Source organism: Boleophthalmus pectinirostris, unplaced genomic scaffold (assembly GCF_026225935.1).
Source record: "Boleophthalmus pectinirostris isolate CB_2022bp ecotype Guang Dong unplaced genomic scaffold, ASM2622593v1 HiC_scaffold_18, whole genome shotgun sequence".
Classification (NCBI taxonomy): Eukaryota; Metazoa; Chordata; class Actinopteri; order Gobiiformes; family Gobiidae; genus Boleophthalmus; species Boleophthalmus pectinirostris.
The window spans coordinates 16,708,890-16,729,789 of record NW_026571133.1 but is presented as its reverse complement, the minus strand read 5'-3'; the positions used below and the strand labels follow the sequence as shown (position 1 = coordinate 16,729,789).

The 20,900-nt window shown below is 38.8% G+C and overlaps 1 protein-coding gene across 1 annotated transcript; it reads right to left on the bottom strand.

Moving 5' to 3' along the window:
- Positions 1-1,742: 1,742 nt before the first annotated feature.
- On the bottom strand, positions 1,743-6,520 carry pim3 (Pim-3 proto-oncogene, serine/threonine kinase). The gene is made up of 6 exons (XM_020926394.2): positions 5,963-6,520; positions 5,627-5,736; positions 5,452-5,502; positions 4,943-5,306; positions 3,966-4,142; positions 1,743-3,374 (listed from the first exon to the last, which is right to left on the bottom strand). Exons 1-6 carry the CDS (start codon positions 6,048-6,050, stop codon positions 3,160-3,162), a joined length of 1,005 nt encoding a protein of 334 aa, XP_020782053.1. The 5' UTR covers positions 6,051-6,520; the 3' UTR covers positions 1,743-3,159.
- Between the last annotated feature and the right edge of the window lie 14,380 nt (positions 6,521-20,900).

The window sequence follows — 20,900 nt, the reverse complement described above, 5'->3', positions numbered from 1 at the left end:
TAGGCATGTGCTAGTGTCTCACCAAGGCTTCATCACGTGCATTTTTATTCACATGGAAAATATTTGATGGATTTTTGGTGACGCTAAAATGCCATAAACTGACAATATTAGTAAAATGGGTAATTTAAAGTGTTACAAATGTAATGGTATGCAACTAAATATGTGTACATGTGTTAGACATTAAAACTGATATGGGGACTGGTAATTGAAAATACCACCCAGTATGTTCAATATAAGTGAGACACTGCAGGTGAATATAGGAGAAAAAAATCTTACATTTGAAACGACTTCTGTAGCTTACTCACATGTTTTCATATAAAAACAAGGCATTTTATGTGTAAAAACTGCCAAAATTGAACATATTTGGGACATTTAAAACAGTTTTTTGATATCTTATTTAGTTTTTGAGTAAACTAGATCTGACTGAAAATGGACTAAAATCTGACTAAAATCTCCAATTTTGCCTGATTTTAGAGTTAACATTTGAACTTAGATCAACAAATCCTTCTGTATGTTTTGTCAAAATGCTGTTAAGTACAAGGCTCTAAAGTCTGGTGAGTGGAGATGATCTTCATGTTCCTATGAGAGGAAATGCATTTTGAGAAAATGGTCTCTGAAGTTACAATGTTCCATGTAACTCTATGACTGCAGGTGGATGAAATTAAAAATTAAAACATATTTTGATGCAGTGTGAACAGTTTTGTTGTTCCCACATGAAATCTTGTATGCTAAGAGAGAACAATATTCAATATCAAAAAAACAAGGTTATCTTTTTGCCTGGGAGATGTTTTTTGGGGAGGTTGAATGTTATGTGATACATTTCCTGTATCTGTTGTTTACATAAATCAATATTATATACGTAGAGCCTTTATTATTTTTACACTGGATTCTTTTCACTCTCCACTTTTCATACAGAATGTGAATCACAAATCAATGCTCTGAGTCACCACCGGGGGCACCACCTCCTTATAAAACACTGCCTGCCACTGCTTACCATTGGGACCCCCTCTCACACACAGCACACAGACCAGCCACCAGCCAGTGTTAGTCACAACCTCTTATGTGATTGTACAGAAGTGGGCCGAGCTGGGGGCGTAGCATGGCAAACCAATTAGAGATATTCCACTGTACTACTGTATATGTGGTGCGGCCCTCCCTCTCCCCTCCTCATCTGTTTTTGATTAGTACTGTGGTCTCTGCAGCCTGTCATAGACTTAATGGGAGCTGATGATTCTCTTCACCCATGCAGACGGTCTAGTCACGTGTTGATATATAGTTATGGCTAAAGACAGTTACCCTCATGGTGCAATAGTTCTGGACTTATTAACATTGACAAGTCCCCTAGGGAGTTTTGAAGAAGAAAATTAGCACGGGTTTTATTACTGTGTAAAACTGTGTATACAATAGACCTCTTTAGTAGCCTATATAAACACAAAAGAATACAGTTTTTCACTGTATTGCAGGTAACTGATCCTAAAACTTACTTACTGTTTTATACTTTACTATACTATAGATAATCCATTTTATTCATCTCAGGCTTATTATAATGATTCTTCTGTAATGTATGTATGGTTATTTCTGTCATGCAAGTACGTTAAAGTCAACTTTCATAAAAATTCTTGCAATCAGTAAGTGTGTAATGAGTAGTCTAAACTATGTCTCTAAAAAACATGTGGTATTAGCTTTGTATTTTGTGTTTTTGCATGTATCACTTAAAGTAAAAGAGACAAGACAACAGCAGATGTATTTCTGTACATAAAAATGGGAGTTTAATTGAAATTCTTGTATCAAAAAATAGCAATATCCATCCTTCAGAGCCACAAGTCACACAGCAAAACAGAAAGATGTTGAGTTTGAGGCTATGTGACAACTTTGAAAGCACTTGATCTGTTGCTTTTTCCTCTGCTTTCAGGTGAATCATTTGACAGAACATAAATTAGATGGATTTTCGGATACTTTTGACATAACAGACGTATTTATTTAAAGACTATAAATAACATTCATTGCTCTCTCAAATTTAAGTAAACTGTTTTATTCTGTTCAACATCAACAACTTGCTTCAGTGCATCCGCCACATCTCAAAAAAAGTTGAATGTAAAAATAAGTTAGGAATGAAAAATAAAAGGCCAAGTAGGATATGCCAAAAAATTTAAGGGGGGTTTTAAGCATAGACAATAAATAAATAAATAGCCACAAGAGTGTGGAATGTCTACATGGTTTACAAATAAATTAAATGCAAAGGGGGAGAAATGTACACACACAAAAATAAAAACAAGCTGTACAATATTTTTTGAGTCCATGAATATTGCATTGATTGTGCATTTCTCACTCCCCCCCAAAACCTGAGGGAGGTCGGGGAGCGGGGGGCATGTAGTGTTGTAGTAGCAGTGATATGGCGGTATAGGCTTCTTTAAGAGAGTAGCAGTAAAAAGTCAAGTCAGAGAAGGAGAGAGGAGAGGGGGGGGCATTTTGTGAGGGGCGACATTTTGGAGACATTCAGAATTGACAGGATCCAGTTTCCAAAACACCTGTTCAGGCTTGAGTGAGTGAGCAGCAGTTTAAAAGATGTATTTCAAGTATTTCTCTGTAGCACGGCCCCCACTACCATCTCCTTCGTATCTCCGGTCTAATAAGCCCCTTGAATTATGGGTCGTACAATGATGGTCAAGGGCAGAACAAGTGGCCTCACCATCACTGTATAACACGACTTCACCGCCAGGCTCTGGGCTATCCACTCTAAGATCGAGTTGTTGATAAGTGGAAAGCCCCCCGAAAAGCAGCGTTCCAAAAAAAGGCACTCCAAAATCAAAATTAAAACATTTAAATAATAATAAAAGGGTTTCTCTGAGCTCTATGAGAGCAGTCATGTCTGATAGGAGGGCCTTGCCAGCTGCATATACCAGCCTAGTAACAAAACAAATATAGTTATTAAAAAGAAGAAATAATAAATATTGCTGGTAAGACCACCCAAACAGTTTAATGTTCCCCTTTAAGGAAACAATTATTTCAAAGTAAAAGAAGAGGGTACGCAAAAGTAATAAATTAGAAATTCCCTACAAAAGAGGAAAATTAAAGTACATTTTTCTCAGCCTGCAGTGGGCCGGACAGTCTTTTCAGAGTCCATTTTGAGTTCACAGGGTTCAGAGTTGGGATCCGCCCTCAGAGGCTCTCCTTGCTCGAGCTTGTGCTTGATGAAGAGTCTGTGTCAATGGTGCGTAGCCGAATGTCCCCACTCTTCACACTGGGCTCCTCTGGTGATTTGGGGGAGGACTCCACCCCTGCTGCTCTCATCCAGGGGTGGTCACAGATCTGCTCCAACGTGGGCCGATCCGAAGGGCGCAGAGCCAGGCACCACTTGATGAGTTGCTGGCACTCTGCAGAAGTAGAAAAAACAATATTAGTTCTCTTGAAGACCAAGCAAGCACTTTTGAATTAAATTATCTGCAAGTTGTTCTGTTTACAAAGACTAGAGGGCAACAGAGATTCTAAAATGAACAATATCATTACTCATAGAGTGTTATGATGAGAACAGTGAGCTATGCTAGGGTGACTCACTGCGAGTGGATTTACAATATGCTACTGTGTAGGTGGCACAGGCAGCCAGTGGAAAGACTACACATGGTTTTCACTGAGCTGTTACGCATAGTGTGTCCAGGGAGACCTAAACTGCTGTATTATGTTTTCTAAACTAATAATAGACTAGAATTTGAGCGAGGTTTCTTAGCAAAGTAAAGTGGTTGTGGATTCCTTTCAAATCAAATGTTTTTATAACTAAATAAGTCTTATGAATCATATTTAATCTACTACTGTAAAGCTTATTTTGTTCACCCAATTTGGATTTGCAAAATTTTAAAAAGAATGGGGTTTGGTAGGGCAGTGTTTATTTACAATGTGAGTTTTTCCACTTGCTAAAGCTAGAGGGCGATAGAGACTACACATTTCTGGTTGCTAGGAGTGACATTTACCTGCAGAAATCCTCCTCCTGAAGTACAGCCTGCCTCTGAGTATTTCCTCGTCTTGCTCAAATGGGATGTCTCCGCACACCATGTCATAGAGAAGCACCCCTAGTGACCACACAGTCGCCGACCGCCCATGGTATCTATGGAAGCGGATCCATTCGGGTGGACTGTAGACTCTAGTACCTGAAAAACACATAAGAGGAGGTTCATTAGTGAGGGCTGATGGGAAATGAGGCAGTAATATGCATGAGTGATTATGTAGGTGTAGTGTTACTGGGAATAATAAACAGTGGCAGGGTTTGCTACTGAACTCAGAGGTTTGGGTTTTGCAGTGAAAAAGACAAAAATAAATGTCTGTGTTTAAAAAGGCTGAGTCATGGCTGAAATGCTTTCCATCTTCTATTTGGCCACAGTACACAAACTAGCTGACCTGCTCCATCTCCTCCCCCTCTCGCCGCCCCTCCCCTCTACTCGGAAGGAGGGAACTTGGATACCAAACAAAAAAGGCAATGCGAGCCCATCACGTGAACCTCCGACTCAGGTTTCACAACAAACAGATGTTACGTGGCACTGACCTAACCGAACCAAAGGGGAGCGCGTGACACATTATTTCCCGGCAAAATGACAAAAACAAAAAAGTACCATCAATGCCTCGAGACAAGTATGGCTCACAGGCATCAAAAATAGCTATTGATAAAGTCTGAGTCATTTATCTACATCCATAACATATGCGTCATCGCGCTATAAGGCAGCTGTTTTTTCATAAAACGACATCAAATGGACGTGCGATTAGCGTAAAGGCGAGGAAACCCTCTACCCAAAACAGACACTGCGTCACAGCTCCGTGAACGCCTCCATAGCCGAATATAGCACGGGAGCATCAAGGACAAACTCAGCGCAACCCACACGACAGACTATTTTGGTCAATTGTAACAAAATAAAACCAACATGTACGTTTTTTTAATCGTAAACGTGATTCTTACCATCGAAATCCGTGTAGACCGTGTCCTTGAGAATCGCCCCCGAGCCAAAGTCAATAAGCTTGAGCTCCCCGGTGCGTAGATCCACAAGCAGGTTTTCATCTTTGATATCTCTGTGCACTACACCGCAGCTGTAGCAGTGTCTAACCGCGTCCAAAACCTGGCGGAAAAATCCTCGGGCCGTGTCCTCGTCCAGCGCGCCCTTCTCGGTGATAAAGTCGAAAAGGTCCTTGACGAGCTCCGGCCTCTCCATAACGATGAGCCAGCCATCCGGGCGCTCGTAATAGTCCAGCAATTTGATAACTCCGCGAAAAGAAGAGCTGACCTTCTTTAGCAGCAAGATCTCCAAAGGCACCATAGATCCGTTCTGCAAATAAAGCATTTCATTAAAATCAACATAAGACGCACTCAGTGGTATATTTACATTCACTCGCACTATCACATCCCCCACCCGGCTGCCATGGGAGGGAGAACCCAAACAAACCAGGCATAGCACGGGGAATACTACTTACAATTGTGCCCCACTCGGTCACTCGCTCCTTTGCGACGTGTTTTACAGCAACCTATAGAAAATAAACATACAAGTGAGCAAAAAACAGATATACGCAGCGAAAATGCTGAATATCCCAAGCGTAAAAGCGCCCGTTTTAATGGCGGCACATGGATCATCATAACACAGCCACTTACCGGCGCGCCATCAGAAATCCGGCTCCCGGCGTACACAGTGCCGAAGCCCCCGCTCCCCAGAACGGAGCCCACTTGGTAAACCTTCTCAAAAGGCTCCTTCTCCACTTTGACTGCAAAAGAAAAGCAAGGCAATTCGTGGTTACTAAATGGGCTTAAGGACGAGTCGAGTCCTATTCCCACAATAGCCTGCTTAGCGCGAGCGAGGTCAGGTTGAGTAACGTTGCGCCACCAAGCTTTACGAGTCGGTCTGACTGAAATCTAAACTAGTCTAGAAATACGTGATTTTTAAGCAAAACGAAAAGCATCTGAAAGTGTAACTCTGTGCCATAGACCTACCCGGCTGGAGCTGTATCTTCACTGGTAGGTGGTCCATACTTGAAGGATTGCAAATATGCGAAAATGAACCAAACTTTGACAGCAACATATTCAAAGTGAAAAGCCGGTGAAGTCAAATCCTATCCCGTCAGATGACAGTATTGACGACAAAAAGGTATCCACTCGTAGTATGATACTGTATATTGGGGCGCGGACCTTCTTGAGTGAAAGCTAGTAATATATCCAGTCCAACAGTGCGGCAACTCCGCCGCACCGCCCCGTCAGACGTGGGTCACGACCGTAAAGTTGAACAACATTTCCCCCAAAAATGTATCAAAGAGGTCTTCCTGGTCTCGACTCAAGTGTCTGAGATAGAAACAGTCCCACAAAGTGTCCGAAGAGCGATTTTAGAGGTGCGCGCAGCAGCTGAAGCGGAGGTAAAGTGTGTGAAGAGCCCCTCTGCAGTGGCTGAAGTCTCCAAGAGTCGCCGCTGTCTGAGCTTTGGCGCGGTCTCCACTAGGCAATATTTTGACGCGGAGCGTGATACAGATATCCCTCCGCCTCCAATACAACTCGACCGTTTATTACAAACATACAAAAGACACATGAAAACCCATCATTAACGAGTTTATATTTGAACAATCATTGGGAATCACCATTTTAACCTTACATTTATTGGCAAATTTTCACGTAAAGTGTGTGCGCATAACGGACTATTTTTTCATAGTACAGACGCCCATGGATCTCTTGTCTGGAAGCTCTGCGCTGTGTTCCACTACAGTCGGGTGCAGCAACCAATGAGCTGTCTTATATAAATACCGTATTTCTCATTTGGACCAATCCTGACTAAGTTGTTATAATAAAACATGCATTTAAGCGCACATGGCGGTAATACTAGACCACAACAGACCTGGGTTTGAGAGGAGGAGTCATGTTTTTAAACAGACCCGTGACATTGTTCACTTGCTCTACCGTCTATAGTGGCTCTACAGACATGTATGAGGCTAGGCCTGTATGATAACTTGCCAAAAGATTTGTTTAAAAAAAGCAAATTCTTTTTTAGACTTTTAGCACTTGAAAAACTGAATGAATTATGGACTCTATTAGACAATGATTATTTGAGGATATAAAAAAATATATATATACAGGCACATTTTTCATAATAGGTTGATATGGCATTTTTTAAAAAATATATATTTAAGTAAATTATTAAAATACTGAATCTTTACTGAACCCAGATATTACCCTGCACCTTAGCATATCAACAAACATTAAGCAGGCACAATCCAAACAACGGGTCCTATTGAAACACATTATGTGCATTAGAAAAACAAGATACAACTTGTACAAGGTAATACATTGTCACTGATATAACAACACAATAACAACACAATAACAGCATGCAGTCAGTGAGTGCATAAAATAGAGGTGAATAAAGCAGTAAAATGTTTTTAAAATAACTTCAAAATGTTAAAATAACATATACAAGGATCTTTCAATAACCTTATGAGTACTATTTTGTTAAGTAAATACACAAGTATCATAATGGGTTAACTATAAGCTCTCAAAGCAGTAGTTGTTACTTTAGGCTAGTGCCATCTGTCCATTTTCAAAGGGTACTGTTTTGAGGGTTTACTGTTAATCATCTGACACGACCTTGGCTTTTTCTGTGAAGTTTCCCCTTTTTATCTTCTGCTCTTTTCGATAAGTGCATCTGTGTGTGTGCGTCTGTGTGTGGGTGTGTGTTTCACTACTAACCAAACACACCGTCAGAGACTTCCACAGAACCTTATCTCACCACAGGCCGGCCAACTGCAAAGTTATGTAAATTTGCAGCCTACATAGAATGCATGATATTGCCAGAGAGCCTTGGGGAAAACCTAGAGTCATGCTTGAGACTAAAGAGAAATTACTATTACAACCTTTTCTTTGACTAAACAAACAAATATTGACTTATACACAGAGCTTGCCATAAAATGATTATTTATTATTTTGGACAAACAACCAATATTTTTGTGTTCATCAAGTAAAAATCATGAATGTTGCCTTATTTGCATTTAGGGACAGATGAGTAAAGAGCACATTTTGTGGGTGTATATATGAACCCCGAGGCCTGATTTCCTTATATCTTACTCAACATTTGCATAAAAGGAGTTATTGGCTTGCGCTTCAAAGAGACATGTGCATGAATGTTGCCCTACTCTACTCCCTTCTCTGCTCCCTGAAGAGATGCCCACCTCCACCCATACTCTTGATCACTCTACGATCATGTGCCTACACTGACCTTTGCTAGTTATTTTTAAAACACACTGTCAGTAATGCTATTTCAAAACTCGTTTATTTATTTATTTATTTAAGGTGAGACACTGCAAGTCAATAGGAAAAAAATGGTAAATTTAAAGATATCCTTTTGAATTTTCTCCTGTAGTTTACTCACATGTGTGTAAGAAAAAAAATATAGTTATAAATAAGTTAGTTATTCATCATGTAATGTTCTCATATAAAAATAAGGCATATTAAACATAAAACCAGCCACAATTTAGCCAATTTCTTGCTTCTTTTTGTTGAAATATTAGATACAAAAATATACAGAGGGGATTTTGGCTATCTTATTTAGTATTTGAGTAAATTAGATTTGACTGAAATTGTGCCAAAATTTAATTTGACCTTTTTTTAGTTAAAACTTAGCTCAGGCATGGCTGTTGAAGTTACAATGTCCCATATGGAGACGAGTTAAAACAAAGTCACTACAAATGATACAAAATAAAATAAAATAAAATAAAAAATTAAGTTTACAGCAGAAGTGTGTGATTGTTTGTGTGATGACGTCATGATTCACCTTAGTTTGCCCAGACTAAATATGTAATGTAGTATCTGGGCCACATGTCAACAGTGATAAGGCATCCGATGGAGAGATAAGTCAAACCTAAACAATAATAACAACAAGTTTAGCTGAGGTTAAACAGGACACACAAACCCAGAATACCAGAGAAATTATATAATTCTTTTGAATTATAAGATGACTTTATAATGTAGTTATGTTGAATAGTTGTTTCACTTGTATTATTATTAAAAACAGCCAGTAAAGTGTTGTAGTTCAGTGACGTGAAAAATTACACTGAAAAACGTCTGACCAAGTTTCAAGAATTCTGCCTTATAGCCATTTCCTTTTTAAGCGATACAAGCAGCGGTTAACATAAGAGTCCCACTGGTTTTAGGAACTTGATGTTGAACTTTATCCGTCATCTCCCCTGAGACTACTGTTTTGTTTTGCAATTGTTGCATCATATTACTGTTCTATTTTGTAAATATTCCGGTCACAGGTTCATAAACCAGACAGACTCGTTATGACTTAATATAACCCTTTATGACCTCAGTGCTCCCAGTAGGTCACAAGCATTTTTAGAATTGAAAGAAAAACTATGTTGTCATGAACAACAAAAACATCAAAATATTATTGACAGTGGTGAAACGCAGCAAAGTAAAAGTAGTAAGTGCTGTACTTAAGTATACATTTCAGTTATCTGTACTTTACTTAAGTAGATTTAAAAATTACTACATTACATTTGAGAGCATGTATCTGTACTTTCTACTCCATTACATTTTTGAAAAGGACTGAAAAGTAAAAGAGACCAAATTAAACTTACTTGTTTCAAAACTCATCTCAAATCGTTATGAATATCAGTACATTTGAAGCTTTTTTAAACCTCAAAATCTGCACAACATACTCTACTTTTTACTCTTTAAATAAAATTTTAAACAAATTTTACTCAAGTAGATGTTTTCTTGTGATACTTTTACTTATTTCTTTTGCTCTGGTATCTGTACTTTCACTACAAGTAAATACACTGAGCACGTATTCAGTGAGTATTGATATAGTGAATAAAGTAATTATCTACTTGTATCTTTTGGCTTTGGTACATCGCACATTACTGCCATAAGCACAGAAGGTAATTTAAACAGAATGTACTAGGAAACGGTGAACACCCAAACATGAGAAGTGCTTTGGTCACCTGCTGAACGGAATAGCTCTTTACTGTTTGTTCTGAGACAGGGATAGTATGAGTGCTCCTCGTGAAAGTACAGGCTGCTCCTCTGGTGTTTACTGCCTTTCAACAAGTGCACGCTATGAGACACTGAGCACTGGACTCTATCTGAGTTATCTTAGCACAGTGATTGTTCTAGTTTTAACCTTTGTTTATTCAAAATATATAGAATACAGTATGTTATTACAGGTCAGATCTGTGGAAAGGCAACCACACTCACAATCAGTCAATTTGTCTCGGAAATTTTGAGCTATAAAACCACCTGTAAATTAATAAATGTAAGGTACAGCTGTTTATTGTCATACTGTGGAACATTCCAAGTGGATCAGTGACATATCCATAGAAACCACAGGCAACAGACCTCCCACCAAAAAGTTATATAGTGCACCTTTAAATAGATCATAAATTCAGATGGAGGAACGCTTGAGCTGCCCTCACTGCAGAACTGCGTATAAGTAACTTTTTGGCCATACTGAGTTTTCTTTCTGTCTTATTTCTATCTCTCCAAATCCTATGGCTGTTATTGGTTCTGTCCTTGACCAATCAAAAAGATTTTTGCTGCCAAAAACCCCAAACACAAACAGCCCCAGTCACCTTATTGACATTGGCAGTTTATTTTAGAATTTCCCTGAAAACCTTCAAAACTTACTTAAGCCATTATGCTAATTAACTCTAACTGTTATCTGTTTTTGTTTTTTCTGTGGATAGACCCAGTAATTACAGAGATAGCAATCAGGACAAACATGTGTATACTCACAATTTTAAAGAGGGTATTCTGAAAAGTTCTTATACTGTATAAATTATCACATGAATACAAATTCTTTCTGTTCCTTTTTTATCATAGGGGTTTAAGTGTTTTACCTATGCATGACTATGTCTACTTTGAACACTTCAGTTTTGCTTTACCGAAAAATGAAAACAGCTGTGACATTAAAGGTGCACTGCACATGGATGGGTAAGTCACCTGCTTGTGTCCATGGAAATGTTATTGCTTTGTTTGAAATGTTCCATTGTGACATTAAACATATTCATCTAGCATTTATTCATTATGGGTGTTTCTATCATTCAAAAATGAAATTATTCTCTTTGTGAATAGGGTTGCCTCTCCACAGATCTGACCTGCAATGTAGCCTACAGTCGCTCCTTTGAGATTGATGTTTAATTTATACCGTGGAACATTCTAGACAAAGCAATAACATCTCCATGAAGACAAGCAGGTGACGGACCCTCTCCCAGAAAAGCTGCGCAATACACCTTTAACAATAATTTGATATGCAACTATAGTTTGATTTTAATAATCTCAGACAGTAACTTCTCGCCCATTGCCTTGCTTGACTTTTTGTCCAGTTCCGTGTGGTCTTGGCTACAGCTCTGCTCCCTTATAACCCTGTAAAAACACTATAATGCCTCTTAATAGATGTTCATTCTTTATGGCACATGGGTCGACCAACTGTTTTCCTTTATCCACTATATAACACCCTTAATCTCCACTATAGATTTTGCAACTGTAAAACCAGGACTATTTGATCTGAGTACAGATAAATCCAGTGTTTACAAGGCTTTACTGTCGACGGTGAGCGGTGAAGTTATGAAGTATTCATGATTGTAATCGTTTTTTCCCCTCCTCAGCGAGTAGCTCAAACACATAGCCGGGCAGTTGGCCAGCATGGTGGTTGACAGCTCTGGTTGGACAGCTGTTTTGCCGAGGTCGTATATAAATGTGTGGTATGCAGTGGTTCACAGCTCTCCGGGGAAATCATCATCACCACTTTTATTTATGTGCAGCACGCCTTTGATTCTGAGATGTATGGCTTTGCAGCTTGGGTGTAGCTTGCATGGTTTCATCCATATATGCACATTTTGTAGACTATTGCATCAAAAACAAATGTGAACTACTAAAAATAATAAGTCTCCACCCAATATTAAAGTTATATTAAGTCTTATTTTAAGCAAAATTGATGCTTGTGAGTTTTAAACCATGTTAGAATGTTCCTACTTCATCAAAAAATTTACCCAGAATTGTGTTTATTTCATCAATACATATTCGAGTAACCCCGCATTATTAGTCTGTTTACATCTCCATAGCTCAAAATGCTCTTACACCTTGTGATGTCATGAAGTGGTAATCTTCAAGTTAACAGCTACTTTCTAATTTTTGTTCAGTTCAGCCTAAACAGGATTTGTGTATTAAAACATAAATCAGAAAATAGTGTAATATGGGCTGTTTAAGAATGAATGTTGCCACCATACTAAAATTTCAAACTCAGTTTTGACAGTAAGGAAACTCGAAAATAGTTTCAATATTACAATAATTATATTTTACAATACAATGCGCTTTTTACAGTAGTAAGTAAGTAATAACTAATCTCTAAACATTTTCAAAATAATACAATACCCATAAGAAAATATGGATAGCTATTTTGGCAAATTGGGAAATGAGCAATGACTTTAGGATAACTTGTGGCCTGCGATAACCCATCTTCTCATTTTGAACTAGTTTCTTCTGCTTTTTCATCTTGTCCACATGCCGTAGATGCCACTCTCTGTAATAAGTGCCTATGTAAACTGTCAGCCATCTTTGGGGACACTTAAAAGCAGATGCAGCGGGGGGCAAGTGACCACATCACACAACCATGGGGTCAGCTCCAGTATTTTTAGCTCAACACGATGCAGTCCGGTGGCAGCCACATTGCTCTGGTAAGCCACCCATTGAAATCCATCCATCTCGGCTCTCAGCAGAGGCAAGCCTAAGGGATTGAATTTGTCATGTCCAATGCTTGGGTTAAGTTTAATGTGTCCATAGGGAATACATGCCTAGGCTGCACCATCCACATGTGCTCTCTTTGTAAGTGGTGACCAGATTGGATTGGTCTGGCGTGATTTAAAAGGGAAAATCAAGCTCAGAAGTTGGTCCAAACCAAAACATAACATATATATCTCTTGTCACATGGTTCATTGCGTTGTCCTCATGTGTTGTGTTTACTACAGACCTTAGTGTTATTGTCACTCCTCATGCTGTTATCCATAATTTATGAGGTTTTGCCACTTGAGCTTGCAGGCCTTTGTACTGAATTTCAATCTATTTTGGACACATGTATACAGCTAGTACAAGCATCACATCTAGGATTGTTTTTTACTATAAAGGAAGAACGATATATTTATATTTTGTTGACAGAAGGGAGCAAGATGCCTTTTAAGGGCTGTATAGAAAGCAAATTATAAAACAGTTTGTATGGTCATTAACAAAGATTCTGATTCTGATGCATGCTACTACAAATGTACTATAGAAAAGTTTATTTATTTTATAAGACAGGGACAGTGCACATAATAGCATTTCCTTTGCCAGTGATAACCTTTTCAGGACTGAGAGAGTTTTGGCAGAGAGTGGGGGCAAAAGAATCAACAGAATTATGAATTTTATGTATGAACAGTCTGCTTATAAAAAACTAAATAAATGAAATTGAATCTACACTGTGCAGTAAACAAATAATTATTAAAATAAAAACACTGATCAGATTTAAGATTAGACAGGAAAACTTTTGTTGTAGCACAAAATAAGTGGCGAGCGTTATGATTTCAGAAAATGTAATGAAAAGCTAAAGTACTTTACAAGTTTTTTCAAATTGGCCATGGTTCAAGGAAGGAGCATTACTAACTAAGGTGTTGCAGGGATGGGCAGTGAAGGCTGGCCTTTAGTAAAATATATACAGTATGTACCAATAAGAGTATGAGCAGGTGTCCATATATATACTTGATAAATATTGCTATCCCTCACCTCTGCCTCTCATTCACCTGCATGAGGAGTCAGGCCGGTCATTATAGATTACTGTCTGGACTCCATTATGTAACCACATGCACCAGCAACCTCCGCAGCCTGTTAATCTGGACGCTACATTGCATAACTCTCCATTGGCTATTTCTACACCTTCCTTCACACATTTTTACCGAGCCTGTATCTCTAATGCTCTAATGAACATTTATACAGGAAATACTGGCCTCTTTTGAAGGTTTGATAGATGTTTGGACAGTGTGGGCGATCGCTAAGTGAATAGGTGTGTACGTGTGTTTTATATTAGTCATCAGGAGTGCTCACGAAAATGTAAGCCATTATTTTTACAGCGAGTCTAAGTGGAAGGTTTATCTGAGGACATTTATGACAGTAATGATTTTAAGTATCTCTTTTAGCACATTCTATAAACACCGGCAAATACAGCTCATATGTGATTGATATGAGGGGAGCCGAGAAAACAAAATTACTTTGCAGTGACATCATGCTGTGGTGGTCTACACGCATCTCTAATGGTGGAACAAAGAGCGTCAAAAAAAGTTTTAAAATCGTCTGAAAACTGAATATAAACAGCACATTTTCTGGAGCCTGTGATCGATACAAGAATTCATGGTCCTGTTTAGGAGTTTGTAACAAAAGTGAGAGTGACTAACTGAAAAACTGTTGGCTAACTGTAATTTTATGTATGTAAGTTCCTACTAAATCAGTTTTTATGGTCAGATTGCATTAAAATAAAGCATAGATAAGTTTAATAAAGCGTCAGATAGAGCAGAGCATTTAGTTAGCTTCACACCTCCAGGTAATGTTGGAGGATTATATACTGTATTGTATTTACTGATAGGGAAATGAAATTGAGATCCATTCAATGTCATGAGCTTTGTTTCCATTGGTTAGAGTTTCCAGTGTCTAAAGAGAACAGTACCCACACTATAATATAATGTAATTAAACTACAATTTCCATTTTATTTATTAAAAAAAGCAAACAAACAAAAAAAGGATTAGTAATGTTTTGGTGACATCAGTTGCTCATGTAAAACAGTCTCCTGAATGCTATGCCAGGAGTATGGGGACACAGTTCACCATTAATCCTAACTGCGCCCAAGAGCTCCTAGGTGAACCAATCCGGGTACCAGAGACAGTCCAAATGTGCCCATGGACTTCCTGAAAAACACTCTCACTTGAATGCTCCCTGCTTGCTGTCTGCAGACCTTTGCTTCTGTCTCCTCTGAGCGTTCACATGGGCAGCCTGTGTTTACATTGGCTACAGGAGGGGACAGAACAGGCTGCGGGGCTGGTGTAGCACATTTCATCCAAACAAATCCTACTCTCATCATTTGGACAAAACAAGCTTTTATCAGGTTAGATCAGGTTTTGTGGTGCAACGTATTTATTTGTGTATTTTTTGCCAATCAGGTGATGCGTTATGATCAGGCGTTAGGCGTCTGTGATCATCTGTCCCAGCTTAAAGGGCCTATATTACACAATTTTCAGATCTATGTTGTAATGTTGTTTCTTCATTACAAACATACACTGAAAAAACGGTCCGAGAGGGGTTGCTCAAATTGCAAAAACAAATTTGACAACAATAACATCACTTTTTTACGTTTCTCTGTCAAGCATGTTTAAATCTTACAAACATCGCTTGATTGTGGCCAATGTTAGACCTGCATGTTTTAATCAGGTTGAGGAAACATGACTTTATTATAATTTCTGGTGAGGCTCCTCCCTCTGGAATTCTCCTCCCCAAAACTTTTGGAGGGAAAATTCAAATGTAACAGGACACAGGACAGTTAGATGAGCAGAGGACACACAGTGTGGAGCAGGAGGATTATGAGAGCTGATCTGGAGGTAAGACTTTTCAAAGATTTTATTATGTGCTTCTCCGGCCTAGAATGTCGTCATTGTTAAAACATGTTTGTGGTGTTTTATTTGAAATTAGAGTTAATGTAAGGACTCCTTGAAACAAATAGTTTTTGACTGTCCATCTACAAGAGTGTGACACTTGTACTAAGATTTGAATGTGTTGCTTCCAGAGTCGTCTACAAAGAGTGACGTCCAGAGCTCTGCTGGAGCTGTGGGGAAGTTCATGAATGTTATAGTTGATGTTTCAGAAAAAAAGGAAGATGTTTGAGAACCAACAAACCACAGACCACAGATGAACAAAGTAAGTAAACCAACTAAAATTATTTTAAAATTTTTCAAAATGAACTTCCTATTGAAACTGTTATCGTACTTGTACAAGGTGATGTGGCATTAGGAGGACTTTATACCAGATGCCCTCCCTGTTACTGTGTTTAGAGGAAGAAAAGCAGCACATGGTGAGTTTTGTTTCTGCAGATACAGTTCTAATGTTCTTGTGATTCTGTTCTGGTCCATTATTGTAGTAATAATTGCTATAAGTGTATTTAAACATGTACAACAGAGTAGATCATCAGAATGTGATCATCATGTGTTATTCGTGTGTCCACAGGCAGAGACCAGAGCTTCTTCACTTGGCAATAAATCTTCACACTGTCCAGCTCCAAACTGTGTGTCTCTGTCCCTGTGCTCTCTTTGTGTTTGATTCTGTTTAAGACAATACAGAACTGTGGAAAACTAAAGACTGTTTTTGTATTCTTTTACAGAATTAGATCAATTAAATTTAATTATACATACTTATACATTTCATGATAAGGTACCATAAGATAAATATGCATATTCAGCATGATTTGTTCAAATTTCATCAACATGAAAAAGTGATGTTCATGTTCCGAGAAAAATATGTGTAGAGGGGTTCGAAAAAAGTTTCAAAGCCTAAACATAACTTTATTGCGTGCAACCGCTGTCCATAACTTTTTTACGCAAATCCAGCAACCTTTTTTTTTCAGTGTACCTGGATTTGTGTTTTGTTTTATTCACACATGCTTAACGCTCAAATCCTGCATATTTAGGCAGAGTTTTTCTCTCAAACTGAAAAAAATAACTGTTCCACCTTGTCATGTGTGTCATGTGGTAAAGCAGAAAGTGGTCCACTGTGTTCTGAAACTCCACACACCTTCACTAAAATCATCTGGATAATTTCAGCCCTGGAATTGCCAATATCTACTGAACGAAAGGTAAAATGTATCTGTTAACTTGAACATTACCACTACATGACATCACAAGGTGAAACAGAGCACTTTGAGCTTTGGAGATTTAGACAGACTAATAATGCAGGATTACTCAGACATGTGTGAATGAAACAAAACACAGCTCCAGGTATGTTTTTGATGAGGTAACAACATGCTAACAAGAATAACATTTCAATCTTTAACATCTTAACAACCATCAAATCATGCACTTGCACAGCACATATTTGTACAGTGTCTTGCCAAAAGACTAAACAAAGTACACAGCTATATTTGAACCGTCAATCTTCTGGTTATAAGTCTATACCACCTGACTCACTATCCTCATGAACTTGACCTATCAGTGGTCAGTGCTGTTTAGCTGTTACCAACTCATGACTATAAGTGTAACAAAATACTTGTTGCCATTGCCACTTCATTTATTTGACTTATATGTTTGTTAACACATATTCGAAAGCATAAATGGTTTACATTGTTCACAGCTCCACAAGGTGATTGTTATTCACTAGTCAATAATCACTTTCAAACAGTGTGTCAGAAATCCTCCCCCCAGCAGCTGTTCCGTTCCCGTAATCCCAGGTACCAAAGTGGCCATGCCATTCACATACATACATGAAAGTTGGGACTAAGAGCCATACTTCCCTCCAGTGAGTTGATCCATTTAACTGCCCATCCCAGCCTTAAGAGGATACAGAGACCAAGCTGTAATCCCCACGGCCTGGACTGTCTCTGGGGAGGGCCTCTGCAACAAGGAGCTGGGATTGTGCACTGCATGCTCCAATTAGGACACAACAAGAAAGAGATAAAAATGAATTTTCTACATTAAAAGTATTATTATACATTTACAGATACCAGATGGACTGACTGTAAAACATATTAACACATTAAAGAGGCAGTATGTGATTTTGATTTTAAATTTCATAAACTTGAACTCTTTCTCATACAGTGTAGACATGTTCAAGTTGCATTACATTACACATACTCTGATTTGTACCCCTGCAGCCACCATTAATCAGCGCTAGTGCAGCTTCTGCAGCTCAGTGAGTTAATTCTGGAGGTTCACAAGGCATGGCCTGTTCATATACTGAGAATGAGAAAATCTGTATGTGTCCTCCATATACAGGTTATAGTGTAGGCTACATGCAGCTCCTTTAAGCCCATTTTAAAGGAAAACATGTTGACAGACATTTATACAACTCATCACAAATTAGGTCCTGAAACTTACTGTTTTAATAAATTAAATGCATTTGTACAATTTCCACCATGGTTAAATAAATGAATTGATATTTTATATGTGGCCAGCCTCAAATTAGAAATAAAATAATATATAATTTTCCTTCTTGAATAGGAAATGTCACTCTGTAACAATAGCCTGTGCGTGCCTGGTCTCCATTGTAAGCTGCCTGTGTTTGTGCCACTGTGGGGGCTGCAGTTATACTCTTCCACAAAAGCTGCTGTCTCCACAATTGGCTGCTCTCTGGCCTTTGGCTCGGCTCTGACAGCTCTGATTGGTCGGTGGCTGTGACAGGGTTTGTGCTGACTCTGTGTCTGTGGAGCTGTGGCACGAGCTGCCTGGTCAGCAGAGTGGACCCACACGTGCCCAAACACATTCAATTTACAACCAAATTCCACAGCAATTATAAAAATCCATTAGGAATAACTATGCACATCTCTTCTTTGGTGTTTACCGTCAACACCTTTAATTATTTAGTGGTGAGTCTAATAGCCATAAATACAAAGCATGGGCCCATTGTGTAGAAATGTAAGCCTTCAAAGGCACTAATCCATAGGTCCTGCTGTTATGACATGGACACAATAGGAGGTGAAGCAGCTGCAGTCTCCTCTGTGCACACCTCTGGCACCAGGACAATACAAAGGTGGATCAGGTCTGCCCTCCATGCTCCAAGCGTTCACACCTGAGTGCCTGTATTCAGCCCACGTAAACAGCATCTATAGGCACAGGGACATAGCATTACAGAGCATCTCTCCATTGTTAAGTCCTATAGGAGCAGCAGGTAATTAAAAGGTAGAAAGTACACGAAAGATTGGCACGACTCCACCTTTGCTTCTGAAGGCTGATTAGTGGATTACGCCACAGTGAGACTGAGCCTAAATGAACCATATGTGTGACATAAGAAGCGTTTGGATAGACACTGTAAAACACTGAAATGAAATATAATAAAAATCATCTATTATCCATTATTACTGCACACACAAATCGCATCTCCACAGAGGCAAGCAGTTGGCAGGCCTTTTACCAGAAAAGTTACTTGACTTGGACTTTTAACTTCAGATGTTGAGTTAAGGGTTACTTGTTACTTGTACTTGTTGTTTATTTATTTATTTATATAACATGTTATTTACATTTTATATCAATTTATAAACCATACCATTAGTGCAAACCAAATCAGGTGATGTTGTTTGAAAACGGATGAGATACATGTGGTTTATATGGCAAAAGGACCCCTACACAAATATTTAAAATTATTACCCGCTATAATAAATTCATCACAGAAAATATTTAAATAATAATTAATATTAAATTACAGTCACAACTATCCAATAAGCTAAATAATTACACTTGCAAGGTTACATGTAGGCACCGTCTTTTTTTCTTAATACCTAATAGCTCTATATGACCTTTACATGAAAAACCCTGTACCATAACATACTACCTCATCACACACACACTCACGCACACCCACGCACACCCATGCACACACACACACACACACACATGTGCACACACACACGGGAGGTAATGAGAATTAATCAAGCCGCGTCAGTGATGAAATGTCTCTTAACGATGGACCCTCTAATTGTATGTCAATAGGCTTTGCACGCTCAGCAGTGGAACACAATCCAGCCGCACTGTGTTATAATTGGTTAGCTTTATAATCACCACAACACCGGCTGGAGCAGTGCTTGTATGAGATAGCACATTGAGCTTATTGAATAATTATCTGCTCCATGTCCAATTATATCTGGCAAATACAGTCATGCTCACGTGCAGTGTCAATATTGGCAAGTGTAATGTCCTTATCATTGTTTTATGAGAACTATTTATCTCTTTGACAATGACTAGTGAAGCAACATGGGGCTGAAAATATATCAACATATCAATATATAATGTATTTACTGAGTACACACACTAAGGTAATATCAATAAGCAATAAATGAACAAAGGGAATTATTTACTTTGTGGTTGTAGTTATCTTTTGATTATAGGATAAATGGAATATTCATTTTTCATTTCATTAGTGGTCATACTTGCTTTTAGTACGGAATGCATCGATCCAGCTTTTTTAGTTCTAATACTAATTTCGATACTACGGCTTTAAGAATCTGCCGATACTCAAAATCAACTAATAACAGTGCAGAGACTGAAAGCAATAACTGTATTTCCAAAAACAACATAAGACGTTTGGATCAGTTTTGTCTTATGTAACTGTTATTTATCTCTGAAGTAACTATTAGTGAGTGTGGGAACAAGCTCAATAAGTACATCAAGGACCAGGCCTCTACAGATGACATGCTCAAAGAATGTCTCAGACAGTAGGGCTCAGAGGAAGAGGTGCTAGAGGGACCATCATGGCACAAGGACAAGCCCCTACATAGGGCATACCACTGAAACATAACTGACGTGGTTGATATTAAGAAATGCTACCAAAGGCTTAAGAGGGCTGGTCTGAAGGACAGCACAGAGGCACTCATCCTGGCTGCACAGGAGCAGGCCCTGAGCACCCAAGTAATAGATGCACAAATCTACCACACCAGACAAGACCCACGGTGTAGACTGTGCAAAGAGGCTCCTGAGACAGTCCAGCACATAACTGCAGGGTGTAAGATACTGGCAGGGACAGCATACATGGAGCAACATAATCAAGGGTCGGGTAGTGTACAGAAACATCTGTGCAGAGTACGTCCTAGAGACCCCAGGGTCAAGGTGGGAAACACCTCCAAAGGTTGTGGAGAACGACTGAGCCAAGATCTTGTGGGACTTCCAGATACAGAGTGAC